Genomic DNA, 17,739 nt, shown 5'->3' on the forward strand with positions numbered 1-17,739 from the left:
TAAATGTTGCAATTGTACGAGCCTCCACCACTTCCACTGGCAGCTTATTCCATACACGTAGCACCCTCTGCGTGAAAAAGTTGCCCCTTAGGTCTTTTATATCTTTCCCCTCTCACCCTTAACCTATGCCCTCTAGTTCTGGATTCCCTGACTCCAGGGCAAAGACTTTGTCTATTTACCCTATCCATGCCCCTCATAATTTTGTAAACCTCTATAAGGTCACCCCTCATCCACGAGGCTCCAGGGAAAGCAGCCCCAGCCTGTTCAGCGTCTCTCTATAGCTCAAACCCTCCAACCCTGGCAACACCCTTGTAAATCTTTTCTGAATCCTTGCAAGTTTCACAACATCTTTCCGATAGGAAGGAGACCAGAATTGCACACAGTATTCCAAGAGTGGCCTAACCATTGTCCTGTACAGCCGCAACATGACCTCCCAACTCCTGTACTCAATACTCTAACCAATAAAGGAAAGCATACCAAACACCACCTTCACTATCCTATCTACCTACGACTCCACTTTCAAGGAGCTATGAACCTGCACTCCAAGGTCCCTTTGTTCAGCAACACTCCCTAGGACCTTACCATTAAGTGTGTAAATCCTGCTAAGATTTGCTTTCCCAAAATGCAGCACCACGCATTTATTTGAATTAAACTCCATCTGCCATTTCTCAGCCCATTGGCCCATCTGGTCAAGATCCTGTTGTTATCTGAGGTAACCCTCTTCACTGTCCACTACACCTCCAATTTTGGTGTCATCTGCAAATTTACTAACTGCACCTCTTATGCTCGCATCCAAATCATTTATGTAAATGACAAAAAGTAGAGGGCCCAGCACCGATCCTTGTGGCACTCCACTGGTCACAGGCTTCCAGTCTGAAAAACAACCCTCCACCACCACCCTCTGTATTCTACCTTTGAGCCAGTTCTGGATCCAAATGGCTAGTTCTCCCTGTATTCCATGAGATCTAACCTTGCTAATCAGTCTCCCATGGGGAACCTTGTCAAACACCTTACTGATGTCCATATAGATCACATCTACTGCTCTGCCCTCATCAATCATCTTTGTTACTTCTTCAAAAAACTCAATCAAGTTTGTGAGACATGATTTCCCACGCACAAAGCCATGTTGACTATCCCTAATCAGTCCTTGCCTTTCCAAATACATGTACATCCTGTCCCTCAGGATTCCCTTCAACAACTTGCCCACCACCGAGGTCAGGTTCACTGATCTATAGTTCCCTGGCTTGTCCTTACCGCCCTTCTTAAACAGTGGCACCACGTTTGCCAACCTCCAGTCTTCCGGCACCTCACCTGAGACTATCAATGATACAAATATCTCAGCAATCACTTCTCTAGCTTCCTACAGACTTCTTGGGTACAACTGATCAGGTCCTGGGGATTTATCCACCTTTACCCGTTTCAAGACATCAGCACTTCCTCCTCTGTAACCTGGACATTTTGCAAGATGTCACCATCTATTTCCCTGCAGTCTATATCTTCCATATCTTTTTCCACAGTAAATACTGATGCAAAATACTCATTTAGTATCTCCCCATTTTCTGCGGCTCCACACTGAGGCCACCTTGCTGATCTCCGAGGGGCCCTATTGTCTCCCTAGTTACCCTTTTGTCCTTAGTGTATTTGTAAAAACCCTTTGGATTCTCCTTAATTCTATTTGCCAAAGCTATCTCATGTCGCCTTTTTTCCCTCCTGATTTCCCTCTTAAGTATACTCCTACTTCCTTTATACTCTTCTAAGGATTCACTCGATGTATCCTGTCTATACCTTACATATGCTTCCTTCTTTTTCTTAACCAAACCCTCAATTTCTTTAGTCATCCAGCTTTCCCTAAACCTACCAACCTTTACTTTCACCCTGGCAGGAATATACTTTCTCTGGATTCTCGGTATCTCATTTCTGAAGGCTTCCCATTTATCAGCCGTCCCTTTACCTGCAAACATCTACCTCCAATCAGCTTTCGAAAGTTCTTGCCTAATACCTTCCAAATTGGCCTTTCTCCAATTTAGATTTTCAACTTTTAGATCTGGTCTATTCTTTTCCGTCACTATTTTAAATCTAATAGAATTATGGTCGCTGGCCCCAAAGTGCTCCCCACTGACACCTCAGTCACCTGCCCTGCCTTATTTCCCAAGAGAATGTCAAGTCTTGCACTTCTCTAGTAGGTACATCCACATACTGAATCAGAAAATTGTCTTGTGTGCACTTAACAAATTCCTCTCCACCTAAACCTTTAACACTATGGCAGTCCCAGTCTATGTTTGGAAAGTTAGAAGCCCCTACCATAACCACCCTATTATTCTTACAGATAGCTGAGATCGCCTTCCAAATTTGTTTCTCAATTTACATTGAAATTGTTAAAATTATACTCAAAGCAAAAAAAGTCTACTTCTGTTGCCGTAGCAATGGCTGAAAGTTCAAATCACAGATTTGATTTCACTCATTAATTCTAACAAATTGAAATCCGTTGACTGGATTTGTACCTTTTTGTGACCTATTCTAGTTCAACAAAGAAATTCTGATTGGATATCTAAAAATAATTTGGAAATTATATTTTCTCTTTGAGGAAATATCATTATCTATCTTCCGTAAGTATATTGCAAATTTGTTACACAGATGACTGTTTATCTTAAAATTGTGGAATTTTTTGTGGAATGTTAAAATTTATAAAGGTTGTCTGTCCTTGGTCCTATAAGAATCAGCTTTGGAACCTTATTGTATTTACACCACATTTCATGTGAAACAAGGCAACATAGCTGAATGCAGAAATATAATCCATCAGAAAAGAGGCAAATTGCCAAGGACAGCACAAATCTATAGAGTTAGCAAAATAAGAGAGAGAAAACAGTTTCAATCAGCCTCTGATAAACTGCTCGTGATTTTTGCTAATTAACACACCTAGAAATGTTCATCAAAGTATCATCTTATGTGTATTCACTATTCACCTGCATTAACGTAAAGAACCATTTGCAAACCTTGTTCTGCTGTTTCCAAAGCCAAGATTATACAATCATAAATGAGAATGATCAGCGCAATACTTTCACATCACATCATAACATAATAGAGAGGAACCTCAATTATCCGCATATTGGATTATCCGAAGGAGATGTCGAGGTCCTGATAGAAACATTATATCAAAGACGTATTTCCAATGCTGATCACGTCTTTTGTTTAGTGATTAGAAGTGAACTCGGCTTACTGAAATGCTGCCAAGAACAGTCCTGGACAGTGATGTGAGCCCAGGCACCGTCTCCAAATGACTGACCTTCCGTGTTCTCTCTCTCTCTCTCTCTCTCTCCCCACACACTTTCCCTGGAGTTCTACAGAGGGGTGTACCCTAAAACCCCCTTCCCCAGATAATCTCTCCAATGTTGTCCTGTTCAGGGCAAAGGTGGAACCTGTCAAAAAATTGCAGTAAAAAGTTGTGTGTGTGTGTGGGGGGGGCGGGGGGGGGTGGTGTTGGACAGGGGCAGTATAGGAGGCAGTGTTGGGTGGGGTTGGGGGCAGTGGTGGGGGCAGATGGGGGTCAATGTTAGACAGAGTTTGGGTGTCATGGGGTGGGGGTGGTGTTGGACGGGGTTTGGGGGCGGTCGGGGTGGTGTTGGATGGCGTTGGGGGAGTGGGCAAGGGTGGTATTGGGGGGGCGGGGGCTCACGTGTGGTGTGCTGCTGCTTTGGGTGTGCTGTGCATCTCCTGAACGGGGAGCAGACCTAACAGAAACCTCCGAGCCCCAGAGGGAAAGGCATTGAATCTATTAACTGAATAATCAATTATCCGAATGAAATAGTGCCCACCCATCTCATTCGGATAATTGAGGTTCCTCTGTAATACAGTTCTCTTTCTCATCCCTCCTGCAAACAAATTTTCTAACCACATAGTGAGTACCATCAGTGACTTATTTATTTTTATTCCTTTGTAGGATGAGCATCACTGGCTGGCCAGTATTTATTGCCTGCCCCGAGTCACCCTCGAGAAGGTGGTGATGAGATACGTTCTTGAATCATTGCAGTCCACCTGCTATAGGTTGACCCACAATGTCATTAAGGAAGGAATTCCACGATTTTGACCCAACAACTGAAGAAATGGAAATATATTTCCAAATCAGGATGGTGAGTGGCTTGGAGGGGAAGTTACGCTGGTGATGTTCCCATGTATCTGGTGTACATGTCTTTCTAGATGGAAGTAGTTATGGGTTTGAAAGATGCTGACTGAGGATCTTTGGTGAATTTCTGCAGTGCATTTTATACATCATGTACACTTCTGCTACTGTATGTCAGTGGTGGTGGATGCTTGTGAATGCAGGCTGCTTTACCCTGGATGGTGTCAAGTTACTTGAGTGTTGTTGGAGCTGCTCCCATCCAGGCAAATAGAGAGTACTCTGTAGATGGTGGGCAGGTTTTAGGGAACCAGGAAGTGAGTTACTTGCCACAGTATTCCTAGTCTCTAACCTTTTCTTGTAGCCACTGTGTTTATGGGGAGAGTCCAGTTGTGCTTCTGGACAATGATAACCCCTAGGATGTTGATAGTGGGGTATTCAATGATGGTAACACCATTGAATGTCAAAGGCAGTGGTTAGATTTTTCTTACTGGTGATGGTCACAGCCTGGTATTTGTATGGTGTTAATGTTACTTGATGTTTGCCATTCACCAGAAGATGGCTCTATTTGCAGTAAAAAACTAATTTTCTGATACTTAACTGACACCATCCCATACTTGTCACATCTTGATGTAAAAAGTGTGTAAAGAATACACTGCCAAGCAAGCAAGGAAATTGGTCAGGGGAACAGAAGCAATCAGTAATGGGGAGGAAAAGAGCTATCATAGGACTGAAAAAGATTAGCTTAGAATAAACAGGACTTTGATCAGAGTGGCAGATGGAATTTAATTTAAATAAATGTGAGGTTTTGCATTTTGGTAAGGCAAACAAGAGCAAGACTTAATACAGTTAATGGTGAAGCCCTAGGGAGGTTGCTGAACAAAGACACATGGGGGTGCAGGTGCATAGTTCCTTGAAAGTGGAGTCACAGGTAGACAGTGAAGAAGGCATTTGATGCATTGGCTTCATTGGTCAGAACTTGAGTGTAGCAGCTGGGATGTCATGAGGTGGTTGTACAGGGTATTGGTGAGGCCACTTTCAGAATACTTCATACGATTCTGGTTGCCCTTATATAGGAATGTTGTTATGCAACATGAAAGGGTGCAGAAAAGATTTAAAGGATGTTGCTGAGACTGGAGGGTTTGAGCTATAGCAAGAGGCAGAATAGGCTGGGGCTATTTTCACTGGAGAGTTGGAGGTTGAAGGGTGATCTTGTAGAGGGTTATAAAATCATGAGCGGCATGGATAGGATAAATAGACAAGGTCATTCCCCTGGTGGGGGAATCCAAAACTAGATCTAAGATGAAAGGAAAAAGATTTAGGAAGAACCTGAGGGGTAACATTTTTACACAGAAGGTGGTTGCTGAATGGAATGAGTTGCCAGAGGAAGTGGTGGAGATGGGTACAGTTACAAATTTAAAAAGCAACTGGACAGGTATATGAATTGAATTAATTTAGAAGGATATGGGCTGAATGCTGGCAAATGAGACAATGTCAGATTGGATGTCTAGTCAGTATGGACAAGTTAGATCAAAGCGTCTGTTTCTGTGCTGTATGACAACTTAAAGACACTCAACTTCAAAAGGTTATTTTGGATCTTTTGGATAATCTTGAGGATGGCTGCACATATGACCTGGGAACTGCACCTTTGTTGTGTAAAGTACTGTTATGATCCCCATAGAGACAAATAACTTTAAAAAGAAGTCTTATGAAAAGTAAACTGATATCCAAGATTAAATTCATAAAACGTTGACTGACAAGCCAACTAAAATCAGCAAATTCAAATGGGGAATCGGCATTGCTTGATAGTGATACAGGTTGTTTCTAAGAGAAATAATAATGTAGCAAGAGGAGGACCGTGTGGCAGATTTGATATTGTCTCTTATATCTACCAGAAGCTGTATTCCATCTTTTGAAACAATGGTTTGCATCAGTCATAATCAACTCTATGTTGACATAGTGACGTCTCTGCCTTGTTGTTGAGGAAGACAGTGGGCTGGGAAGATGCATGATTTACTGGCCTCTCTGTAACCTCTTCTCACCCAAGCTGGTATAAGAAAACAATGTGATCATTGTCACATTGCAAACTTGTGCAAACAGCCATGAACAAGTTGTCACGCTTCTCACGTCACAGCCTGAATTTTAGCTCCCAAGTAGGAAGTGCAGAATCAGGAAAATTCCCAACTCTGCAAATCAGACTTGGGAATTAAGCACCCTGGACAGTCAGATCCATTCTGGGGACTTCGTAATAATTGGAGTCAGGGCTGACCAACCTTAGAGTACAGAGGCAGCTTCAGTCTATTCGAATGATGCCCCAGCTTTAAAAAGAATAATAAAGCAAAAAGATACCCTGCAGACTTCACCTCTCAAAACTTCTTCACCCTCACACACCTCATGCCCCAATCATGCCACCTTGTGCCCCACCTCCCACAGTCCCGTGCCCCTTCATGCCAATTTATGCCCCATTAATTCCATTGGGCCCTTTATACCCTCCAAACCAAAAAATGACCATCTATTCTGAGGCTTTTTATAGCTCGTATCTCAACTTGGTTGCATCTTCCACCAATATGTGTGCCCTCACCACCTGAGAGTTTACAGTGCTACCCAAATACTTCAGATTATGGAAAGCACATTGAAAATAGAGATACAGTGCATTGATTCATCAGTTTAGGAATTCAGTTCTGCTTTTGATGCTCCCAATAGTCTATCGTAAATTTTCTAGCCCTTCATAACATGTATTTGTGAAAAAGTAATGAGATGGTACCTTCCCCAATGCAACCTCATGTATGCAGTGAATGCCCTCCAGGAGCCTGATACTTTCTTTTTTATGGTTGATGTTAAGCACATCATTGAAGTGTAATGAAATTTTCAGCTTGAAGAGTGCCAAATCAAATTCCTACAAAAATAGAGACAGGATTGACAAGAGTTATCCAACCGATTTAATGTTCTGTTGAAAAATTGTTACAAGCTTGTATCATGTGTGACCTGCAATTATTTCATGTCCATGGAATGGCCCAGTAAGAATCTGATAATGCATTTTAACTAATTTGCTGTGAAACGTTCTGCCTGGATTAGAATTATCCTCAGATGCCAATTTCCATAAAATGAAAAAAGTGCAGACTGTCACATTAAAATATCATGCTTGTAGAAGAGTTATATTCAGTCAGGGAAGACAGATATTTACTGGATGCCAATGTACAACCACCAGCAGATGGTGAGTTTCAAAAATAGCTCACAAATGCAAAGTTTTGTTATTGTCTCAAAGTAATTCTGCAATGTGAGGCTTAGTTGTGGAGTTGCACACAGGTAAACTGTGAGGTGAGGTAACTGTCTTTATTGCAGCCACAGCACCATAAGTGAAATAACAAGATTGCTTTCTAGTCCCTACCTCATGCCTTGAGATACAGGAGTGGAAATGGAGATTTCAAGGATGAGGGAATATCCAGGTCTACCTACACAGGTAAATAAGGCAGCTGGAAATGTACAAGTAGAGCTAGTTACAGCTACTGCAGTGTTGGTGGGGTGAATTTGACAGCTGAAGTTATCACAGAACCTCTACATAGACATAATTTTAAGACCTTCCTTGAAGTTACAGTGACTACATCAACAGTAACATCAGGGAAACAAGGAGTGAGATATTACAAACACAGGAAAGAAAGAAACAAATAGACTCATGGGTACCACACAAAAGGCTAGCCTTCTTTTGCCAGATCTTTGAACGAGTGAATTAATTAGTTCCATCACTCAACTCTTTACTCCCCCCCTTCTGAGAATTTAGTTCATTCATGAATATAAGAACATTGGCATTTATGTGTATTAGGTGGCAAAAGTGAGGACTGCAGATGCTGGAAATCAGAGTCTAGATTAGAGTGGTGCTGGAAAAGCATAGCAGGTCAGGCAGCATCTGAGGAGCAGGAAAATCGATGTTTCAGGCAAAAGCCCTTCATCAGGAATGATGAAGGGTTTTGCCCGAAATGTCAATTTTCCGGACCCATATATTAGGTGGGTCAAGGAACAGACAGTAGAGATTATACCTGGGACACAAGGAGGCAAAATTAACTTTGGCATGAGTAGAGTTAACTACAGTTCTTATTTCTGAATCTTTTCCCCCCTTTTTCCATTGTACACTACTTCAGAGGAAATTCTCTTATTATGCCTATGAGTGAAACTGGGCACTGTTTGCAAAGACACCTAGGAAAAAGAAAACCTGCTAGGATTTTATAGAATTTGATGTGAGATGTCCCATGAATAAGGAAGAAGATATAATTTTGTTGTCATTATTGATAGGTTATTTAATAATTGTACCAAATGGAGAGGTTCTGCAATGCACCAAGGCTCATGGACATACAGAATTCTTGCCTCCTTTATGTTGCTGATGGAGTTCACAGTACTGGCAAATCCAGTCAAATCAAACTGAGTAGCCTTGTCTGCAGTTTTAATTTTCTGGCTGTGGGCTGAACCAGAGGTTGAGAAAAATCCAATGCAAGCCACTAGGCTCTTTGGGCTGGATGAACATTCAGCTAGGATGACCAGCCATCTCTAGCAGTGAGACATCTTATAATGTCAGCTGCATACACTGTCAACTTATTAAGGATAGATTCATTTTTTATTGGGATTCATTGATCCACTGGTACCAAGTGGGGAAGGATATTCACATGATGTAATCGATAGAAGGTAGCCCAGGTCTTGATTAAACAGTCTTGGTTTATTACTACTTGGTAATTAATAGCTAGTTGCTTTACATCTAGGATACATGATTGTCTTCTTTCAAATATCAAATGCAACTTAAGGTAAAGGTAAAGTTGCCATAGTCTTCCTAAACGATTGGGTTGCTCTGTCATTAAAAAGAGACACCTCAGGCCATGATTTAACCTGAGGGTCACCGTGCCTCAGGTGAGCAGAGAGATCGAGAAGGAGAATCCCTCATCGTAAGTCAGCATGTGTGTGAATTTAACCCATGCTTTTGGTATCACTCTGCATTGTAAAGCAACCATCCAGCCAACTGAGCTAATCAACCCCCAAATTACTTACGACTACTACGTCAATGTTGTTAACAACTTGGGAACTACACACTACACAACTGGCAAACTGTCTATAACTCTGGATCAGTGGTGCTGGAAGAGCACAGCAATTCAGGCAGCATCCGAGGACAGGCAAAATCGACGTTTCGGGCAAAAGCCCTTCGTCTATAACTCTGGTTAGCTCCTCTCAGGAACAGTTTTTTATATGCTGATACGTGGAGCATATTTTATAATGCCAGTTCACCCTTCCAGATTTAATGACTATTTGGGGTGCTTACTCTAGATCTTGGGGCTGCTAGAACTAACTTATTTATAATAAATTGCTACTGCTAGGATCAACCACTAGCTGTGCAGCAATACTAGTGTAATATTGTTGAGGCAAGATGGCAGTAGAGTAAGATGTTTCTGCCGGAGCTCCTCTGTTGCACTTGTTCTTTTTCTTTCCTTTTCCTTTTCTCTCCCTCTAGCTCCAGAGGAGAATCCTGGAGCAGAGGCAGGCGTGGTTAGTGAGTCCAGGAGCAGGGAGGGCAGGGAGTTCTCGAGCAGCATTCAGGCAGCAGGTCCCAGGGAGAGACTGGAAGGCAGTCCTGTAACTTACCTTGGAGCAGTTGAGTGCTGGTACGGGAGCAAACTAGAGGCTAGGAGTGAAGTGGGGACAGCTGTTGGGACTGGGATCTGGCACAGGCAGGCAGACAATATGCAGAGACCCTGAGCTGCTACAATGTAATGTTTATTTGAAATTATTTTGCCTGACTGTAACATCAAAATCCTTTAACAATGTCTTACTTCTCACATTTTTTAAACTCTGTAAAGTAATGCAACTATTTTTATTCCTCTTTTGTATCCAAGATTTGCACCAGGCATTTGTATGTAAGATGGTGCCATAAGAGGCTGACAATAGAAAAGCTTTTCACTGTACTTCTACAATGGAGTACATATGACAATAAAGGATATTTTATTATAAGATTAATTCAAACATAGCTTTTTGAGGAAGGATTTAATTAGCATTAAGGCTTGACCTTCAGGTTTATTATTTACACCTAAATAAGCACAAAAGTTCATTGATCTGAAAATTGATGAAAATTCTCCAGGCAAGGAGGTGATTCTGTGGAACTCATGGCCTTGACATTCTTTGGTGGCAAAGTCATTGACAGAGAATCAACGATCAAGAGGAGAAGGCAGGAGAATGAATCTTTCGGGTGTAACCTTCTTCAGGACCCTTCTCCATCTCCTTATGCTGCCTGGCTTGCTGTGTTGATCCAGCCTCCTGCCTGTCTATTTTGGATTCCAGTATCTGCAGTTTTTTTGTATCATGATCCAATGGTAGAGCAGACTCAATGAGCTGAATGGCCTAATTATGCTCCTTTATCTTATGGGCTTTTAAGGGGAATCAGGAATATCTGTGTGTGGGGAGTAAAATCCTCTGAAATCGATGTCAGGTTGGAATCCCAAAATCACTTGTCCTCTTCTGTAATTCTACTGGGGTGGGGAGGGAGGATTGTAGGCAAGCAGGGAGCTCCCTCGGATCACTTGGGGAAGGAAAGTAGTTAAGAAGCACAAGGACAGTATTAGCTCTCAGTTCTGCATTTCCAAGCCAAGGCAACTATTATTTGACTCGTCAGAAATCCATCAGTCTCCAAAGCGGATGCAGAATAGGAGGGGATTCTTTCATGAAACTGACAAGCTGGGAAGACTTCGATCATTACAAACAAGGTGAGAGGCTGCTATTCAAGAGCACTTCATCTGTTAGAATGCAATCACTAGTTGACAGATGATGAATAACTTCTTCAAAGGAGAGGCATGGCATAGTCATATTGTCACCAGATTAGTAATCTGAATGCCCAGAGTTAACGCTTTTGGATGTGGATTCAGATCCTGTGGCAGCTAGTAGAACTTAAATTCAATTCATAAAGTCTGGAACTAAAATCTAGCTTAAGAAGCAGTGATCATGAGACCATCAGCAATTGAAAATAAGCTCTTGTAGGAGCAAAGAGAAAGGTGACACATCTGGAGGACAACTGTGAGACATGAGTACAAGTGGACAATAGGATGTGGGAAAGTACATTGGTTGCTCAAGCAGGAATGTGGGGCGGCCTACGGAGAGGGGGTTGAGTGAAGTCGCAAGACAAGATTTCCTGAGGAGTGCTGTGTAGGAGAATACAGTGATATTAAGGGTAAGAGTGTAGCTGCAAATGTTATTTCACTCATCTGCCATGCCTGCTATTTGTTTGGTTGCTCCTTGTGCACTGACTCCAGCTGTTGGCTTCCTTCTTCGATTTCATCGATGACTGCTGATTTGGAGAGATGCTTCTCCTTGGAAGAACTTCCTTCCCATATTTGCAATAGCAAGACCTCCAGGCATAAGTGGGAGATAGAGGCAGCAGCCTCCCAATCTCTTCCCTACAGTCCTCCGACTACAAAAACCTCAAAAATCTGAGCACTGGTAATCCACACAATAGTTCTTTTAATTTAGCAGATTCAATGCACCAATCCACCTGAACTCCCTAGCTGATTGAGGAACTCAGTGGTGGGATGTTAATGCTGTCACTCAGGGAAAGAACCTGTACGGAGTTTCCCAATTAGTTTCTGACCCACAGATCATTCCGCCATTACATCAGGGACTAAGTGCAGAAGATTCTGCCGATGACTTCTATTTCACACTCTACAGATACTATCATTCCTTGCTGAGTGTCTCCAGCATTTTCTATTCTCATCTCTGCCTCTAGAAGCCACACATTAAAGACTGATTTCCATTTCTTATTTGCCATTTATACTGCTCACCACAATTAAAGAAGAATAAATTATATAGAGGATTCTCAGTTGCAGCAGTCTGTTCTTCGAGTTGTAGGAGCATCAATCCTTGTAACTTGCTTTCTGTAGTTGTGAGCAATAGCTTGCAAGTCATGGAAATCTCACCAAAAACTCTCCAGGAGGTAAGTAACTTGAGGCAGTTCGCAATGAAACAATCTAATTAGTGAACAGTGCAAATGGATTTACTCCAAATCAGACCGTAATAGCCAATGATTGAAGGAGGACTCGCACAAATGTTCCACCCTGATTTTCTTTTGAAGAATTGTAGTATCTTGGACCAGACCACACCTTTCAAGAAGACCCTAATTTTTTTCTTATTTAAAGGCAAATGTAAGGTGCTGTATTCTAGATGTAATTTGATTGCGTACATTATTTGGCTTTTAAGCAAAATATTTTATTCTTACCCTACAGTTGAAATACAAACAAAAGAAAGAAGAGTTGGTATAGTTTTAATAAGATTGGAAAACTTAACAGAATAATTGATTTTTCAACGACTGAACAGCAAACGTTCCAATATAGTAATATCCCATAAACATACCCTTGACAAAGGCAAATTCAGTAAAACAGATTGTCTCATATGCAATTTTGGCAGAGAGAGAGAATCCAAGCTCTTCAGCAGTTGCCGAGAGAAATGCAACAGCTTCCATAGTCAACTTCACAATCCCAACGACCACTGAAAGCTAAACTAAAAACTTGGCTCTGTAGAAGCCTGTCTCCATGCATTTATACTGCTGCTATAGTTCTAACTTTTGAAAAAAATAACCCAAGGAGTCACAAGCTTTATAGGCCCAGAGGAGACAGCTCACTACCTATGGCTCAAAAACACTCTTAAAAAAAAAAGGACCAAATACACCTCTTAAAAACGTAGTATCATCATAGTAGTTAATTCTAAATGAGAAGAAAATCTGAATGCTTAATTTGATATTTAAAATAAAACCGCTTCACAAAAATCATTTGTTTGATTATTTATTGAAATTTCATTACTATGACCACAATCAGATTATCACAATATTTTACCTAAGCAAAGCAAAATGCATTTAAGGAAATTGTACTGATACATATAGCAAATTAAAAGTGATTTTAAAAAGAAATTTAAAAAGAAATTAAAACAGTTAAATATAAAAACTCAAGTAACTACATTTGCCACAGGAGAATAAAATAAAATAAGAGCTGAATAGTATACAAAAGTCTATCCAAAATAATGATGTAGTTCAAAGCACTATGTCAAAGGTTCCAGCCCTTCCTCTCCTTGGAAAGCCATTTTCAGAATTACTTACACAGAAATAAATTCCTAAATAAATGACCTGGCCTGTACAGATGTACCAGATTTAATCACTCAGCTGGCAAAGCAAAGCTGCTCCTTTCGAGATCCAATAGTCGCTGTCCCTTTTTGATGGCAGTAGCACAGTCACAACAAAATTTGTAGAATGGCCTGAAATCAGATAAATTGAAAAAAATATACCTTGTTATATTGATTTGCAATGACCAAAATTTGTTAGGTCATTCACCAAAGCATTTCAGTATTTACTCCCTTCACCACCGATGCAGCGTGTGCCATCAAGAAGATGCTCTGCAACGACTCACCATGAATCCTTCAACGTCACCTTCCAATGCCATGACCTATGCAGCCTATAAGGGCAAGGGCAAGAGATATATGGGAAAATCACAACCTGCAAGTTCCCCTATAAACCACTCATCTGTCTCCTCCACTGTGAAGACCAATGCAAAATATTGGCCTAAATTATCTGCCACTTCTTTGTTCCTCATTATTAATTCCCTCGTTGTATTCTTTAAGGGTCCCATACTTTAGCTATTTGTTTTATATACCTGTAGAAACTCTTGCTGCTTGTTCTTATATTTCTTGACAACTCAGAAATTTTCTCCTTCTTTATTAGTTTTTTTTAATCATCTGATGTGGTTACTAAAAAACATTCATTATTCTCTGGCCCAACACTAGTTTTCCCTGCTTTGCCGTATTTTTTGATTGGATGCTTTCCTCAATCACCTTTGTTAACCAGGGATGGTTCATGTCATTAAGTCTTAATATCACTGACCAGAGTTGTCCTGAAATATGATATAGAGGTTGGAATGGAGATAGGAGGGGGCTTGAAATGGGGTAATAATGCAAATATCTTAAAATACCTGGAGCCAGTTATCCTTCTTTCTCTTAGACACAGTCTCTCATGACCAAGGGTGATTTTGCTCTGCTCCAGACTGATGCATCTCCCCCACCATACTTGAGATTATGTAACATTCCAATGCTGGATCTGAACAAATCTCTGAACAGATGTGGGCTGCTATAGATGTTTTTTTTTATAATATATTTTTATTAAGAAAAAATAGATTTTTAAATATTACAACAAATACAAAACAATGCAATTCAAAACAGTACAAAAATAGTGCACAACTAAACCCAAATAATAAAAAATTTCCCCAACCCATCCTCCTATACGAATGTATAAACATATATAGAGAAGTATAAAATTAAAAAAAACACCTAAACTAGCTATTTAACTAACTAAATAAATATCTAACAACAAACAAATAAATAGTAATAACTCAGCCCAGCCAAACAAAACACTCATACATTCTCAGTTCCTCCTCCCTGGATATTGGACTCATGAAACACAACCATTACGGCTATATAAAAGCCCTTGTTAGTGTGGCAGATAAATCTGTGTCCAGGTATTTCAAAAAGGGTTGCCATGTCTTGTAAAAATTCTCAGTTTTGCGGTGTACCATATTTGTGAGAAAATCCAGGGGAATATGCTCCATAGCAATCTTCCGCCAACCCGACAGGCCTGGGGGGGTTTCTGATATCCAACCTAGCAAGATATTCTTCCTTGCACAGAATGTAAGAATATTGAAAAGTTTTTCCTTATGCGAGTCTGCAGGAAATACAATGGGTAGGCCCAAAAGGAGCGAAATAGGGTCCTTCGCCACCCCTACACCTAAAATCCTCTCCATTGTACCCACCACAGCGCTCCAATACGTTTGAAGCCTGTCACAAGACCAAAGACAATGGGTAAGAGTACCGTACAGACCTTGCACTTGGGACATGCTGAAGATACCCCTGGTTTAAATTTTGACAAACGGTCTGGGGCTAAGTGGACCCTGTGGAGAATCTTCAACTGTAAAGCATGGTCCTATTACAAATTGATATCTTCCTTGCATTCTCCCAAATATCCTCCCATGCCCCTGAAGAAACTTCAACACCCAGCTCTCTTTCCCACATCTTGTAGAGTCGATCAGACTCATCTGAGGTGGCACCCCCCAATTGGTGATATAGAGTACTGACAGAGAGTGTACTCTTAGCTCTTAGTACCCCTCTTTCTATGTCAGATTTGTAGGGATCAGTCAAAAGTGTGGTCTTTTTTTGAATAAAATCCCTAACTTGAAAAAAATGAAAGAGGTCTCTATTAGGTAACTCGTATGTCCGTACTAACTGATCAAAGGACATCATTACATCTCCCTCAAATAAATCACCCATGCAAGATATACCCCTAGCTGCCCAATGTTTAAATCCTGAATCTATCATACCTGGTTGAAAACTCGGCATACCCACTAAAGGTGTAAACAAAGATGTTTTGCCAATATTACCTTCCCTCTGCCGAATTGCCCTCCATGCTTTAACAGTATGGATGACTATTGGGTTATGGCAATATTCCCTAACTGTCCTCACTTTGTCCAAAAACAGCAAACCTGTAAGGGGGCATCTTGCCTGGGAACTTCGATATCTAGCCATATTGAAAGAGGGTCCCCATAAACCCAATCACTTACGTAGGTCAAAAGTGAACTTAATTGGTAATTTTTAATGTCCAGAAGGTCTCCTCCCCCCAATCTGTGAGGCAACTGTAGTTTGGCTAATTTAATGAGGGGCCGTTTACGGTGCCAGATAAAGGAGCTGTACCAACTGTTCAGTCTCCTGAGTGTTTGTTTATTGAAAATCAGGGGGAGCATCCGGATGGGGTATAGCAAACAAGGGAGAATATTCATCTTAATAAGCGCTGTCCAACCGAACCATGAGACTGGAAGTGTCTCCCATCTTTGGAGATCTTGTTTAATTTTTTCAAATAATTGAGTAAAATTGGCTTTGAACAGCCAATCCAGAACTGGAGTAATGAATATGCCCAAATACACAAAACCCCCCTGTGACCACCTAAGTGGGAATCTATAGTCACTCTCAAGAGCCAACTCTTTTGTAAGACCACCCATAGGCATAGCCTCTGATTTAGCAAAATTAATCTTATACCCTGAAAAAGCGTCAAACGCATGAATGCATTATATCAGGCAAGGCACTGAGACTGCTCGATTTGTCAAGAAAATTAAAACATCATCTGCATATAGCGAGATCTTATGTAATTTTGACCCCACTTCTGGAGCTGATATATTGAGATCCCCACGAATAGCCTCTGCCAACAGTTCAATCACCAACATAAAAAGTAATGGTGAAAGGGGACAGCCCTGCTGGCTGCCCCTAGAAATATTAAAATTGCTTGATCGTACCCTGTTGGTAATGACCGCAGCGAGAGGGACACTGTAGAGAACCTTTACCCATCTTATGAAAACTTCGCCCAGACAAAACCGGTCTAGAGTATAGAAAAGGTACGGCCACTCAACTCGATCAAATGCCTTCTCTGCATCTAAAGAAATCACCAATCCCTGTATTGACTGCTGTTGGCATGCTTGAATTACGTTAAGCAGCCTCCTAACGTTATTGGAGGATCTACGACCCTTTATGAAGCCAGTCTGATCTTCTTTAATAATAGAGGGTAACACAGTTTCCAGCCTGAACGCAAGAGCCTTAGAGAGGATCTTAAAGTCCACATTTAAGAGCGAGATGGACCTGTATGAAGCGTGGTCTTCCGGATCTTTCCCTTTTTTAAGGATAACTGAAATATTGGCCTCTCTCAGAGATGGTGAGAGACAAAGATGACTGTATGAATCATTAAACATATTCAGCATCAGGCCTGACAGTATACTTATAAATTCCTTATAGAATTCACTGGGAAGTCCATCAGGACTGGGCACCTTTCCCTTCTGAAGCTGCCTCACAGCTTCCTGCACTTCTTGCTCTGATAATGGGACACTGAGAAATGAATGTTGTTCGGGAGTCACACCCGGGAGCTTCAGATCTCTAAAAAAGGATTCCATTTTGGCCTGCCCCTCCTCACAATTCTCAGACTGATATAACTTAGAGTAGAATCTCTGGAACGCCACATTAATCTTTTTAGAATCACATGTTAGGTTCCCAGACCCTTCCCTAATCGCAGCAATGGCTTGTGGGGCACTCCTCTTTCTGGCAAGATATGCTAAGTATTTGCCTGGCTTGTCACCATGCTCGAATAATCTTTGCTTTGCAAAAGCCAGCTCCTTCATTGCTGTCTGCGTGAGCATGGAATTTAGTGTAGACTGCAGTGTCGTAATCCTCTGTAGTTTGACCAACGAGGGTCTGTCAAAATAGGCCTTCTCGGCTGCCTTCAACCGTGCTTCAAGGAGACATTGCTGCTCACCCTTCTGCCGCTTCCTACTTGTGGAATATGAAATAACTAACCCTCTGGCATAAGCTTTGGCAGTTTTCCAGAGAACAGATGAGCTATCAACTGAGCCTATGTTGATGTCTAGGAATGCCTGAAATTCCCTAGAGAAATACTCCACAAACTTGCTGTCCATGAGAATAAAGGGGTCCATTCGCCAGTACCTTGAATCCACTGTAACATCCTTAATCTTAACCATGAGGTACACTGGAGCATGATCAGAGATGGCAATATTACCAATCGTACAGGATGCCAC

The 17,739-nt window shown here is 41.3% G+C and overlaps 1 protein-coding gene across 1 annotated transcript in view; it reads right to left on the reverse strand.

Annotated features, from left to right (window-relative positions):
- Positions 1 to 12,908: 12,908 nt before the first annotated feature.
- The window catches only part of dnah6 (dynein, axonemal, heavy chain 6), a gene marked incomplete at its 5' end in the record, with an annotated part of 301,703 nt that continues 296,872 nt past the window's right edge, over positions 12,909 to 17,739 (reverse strand). Inside the window, one exon of the mRNA XM_043705917.2 lies at positions 12,909 to 13,378. Coding sequence (XP_043561852.2) covers positions 13,275 to 13,378 — 104 coding nt within the window. The remainder of the gene's footprint in view (positions 13,379 to 17,739) is intronic.

The sequence above is a fragment of the Chiloscyllium plagiosum genome, unplaced genomic scaffold (assembly GCF_037043375.1).
Source record: "Chiloscyllium plagiosum isolate Xiang-an unplaced genomic scaffold, Cpla_swu_hap1 HiC_scaffold_2, whole genome shotgun sequence".
Classification (NCBI taxonomy): domain Eukaryota; kingdom Metazoa; phylum Chordata; class Chondrichthyes; order Orectolobiformes; family Hemiscylliidae; genus Chiloscyllium; species Chiloscyllium plagiosum.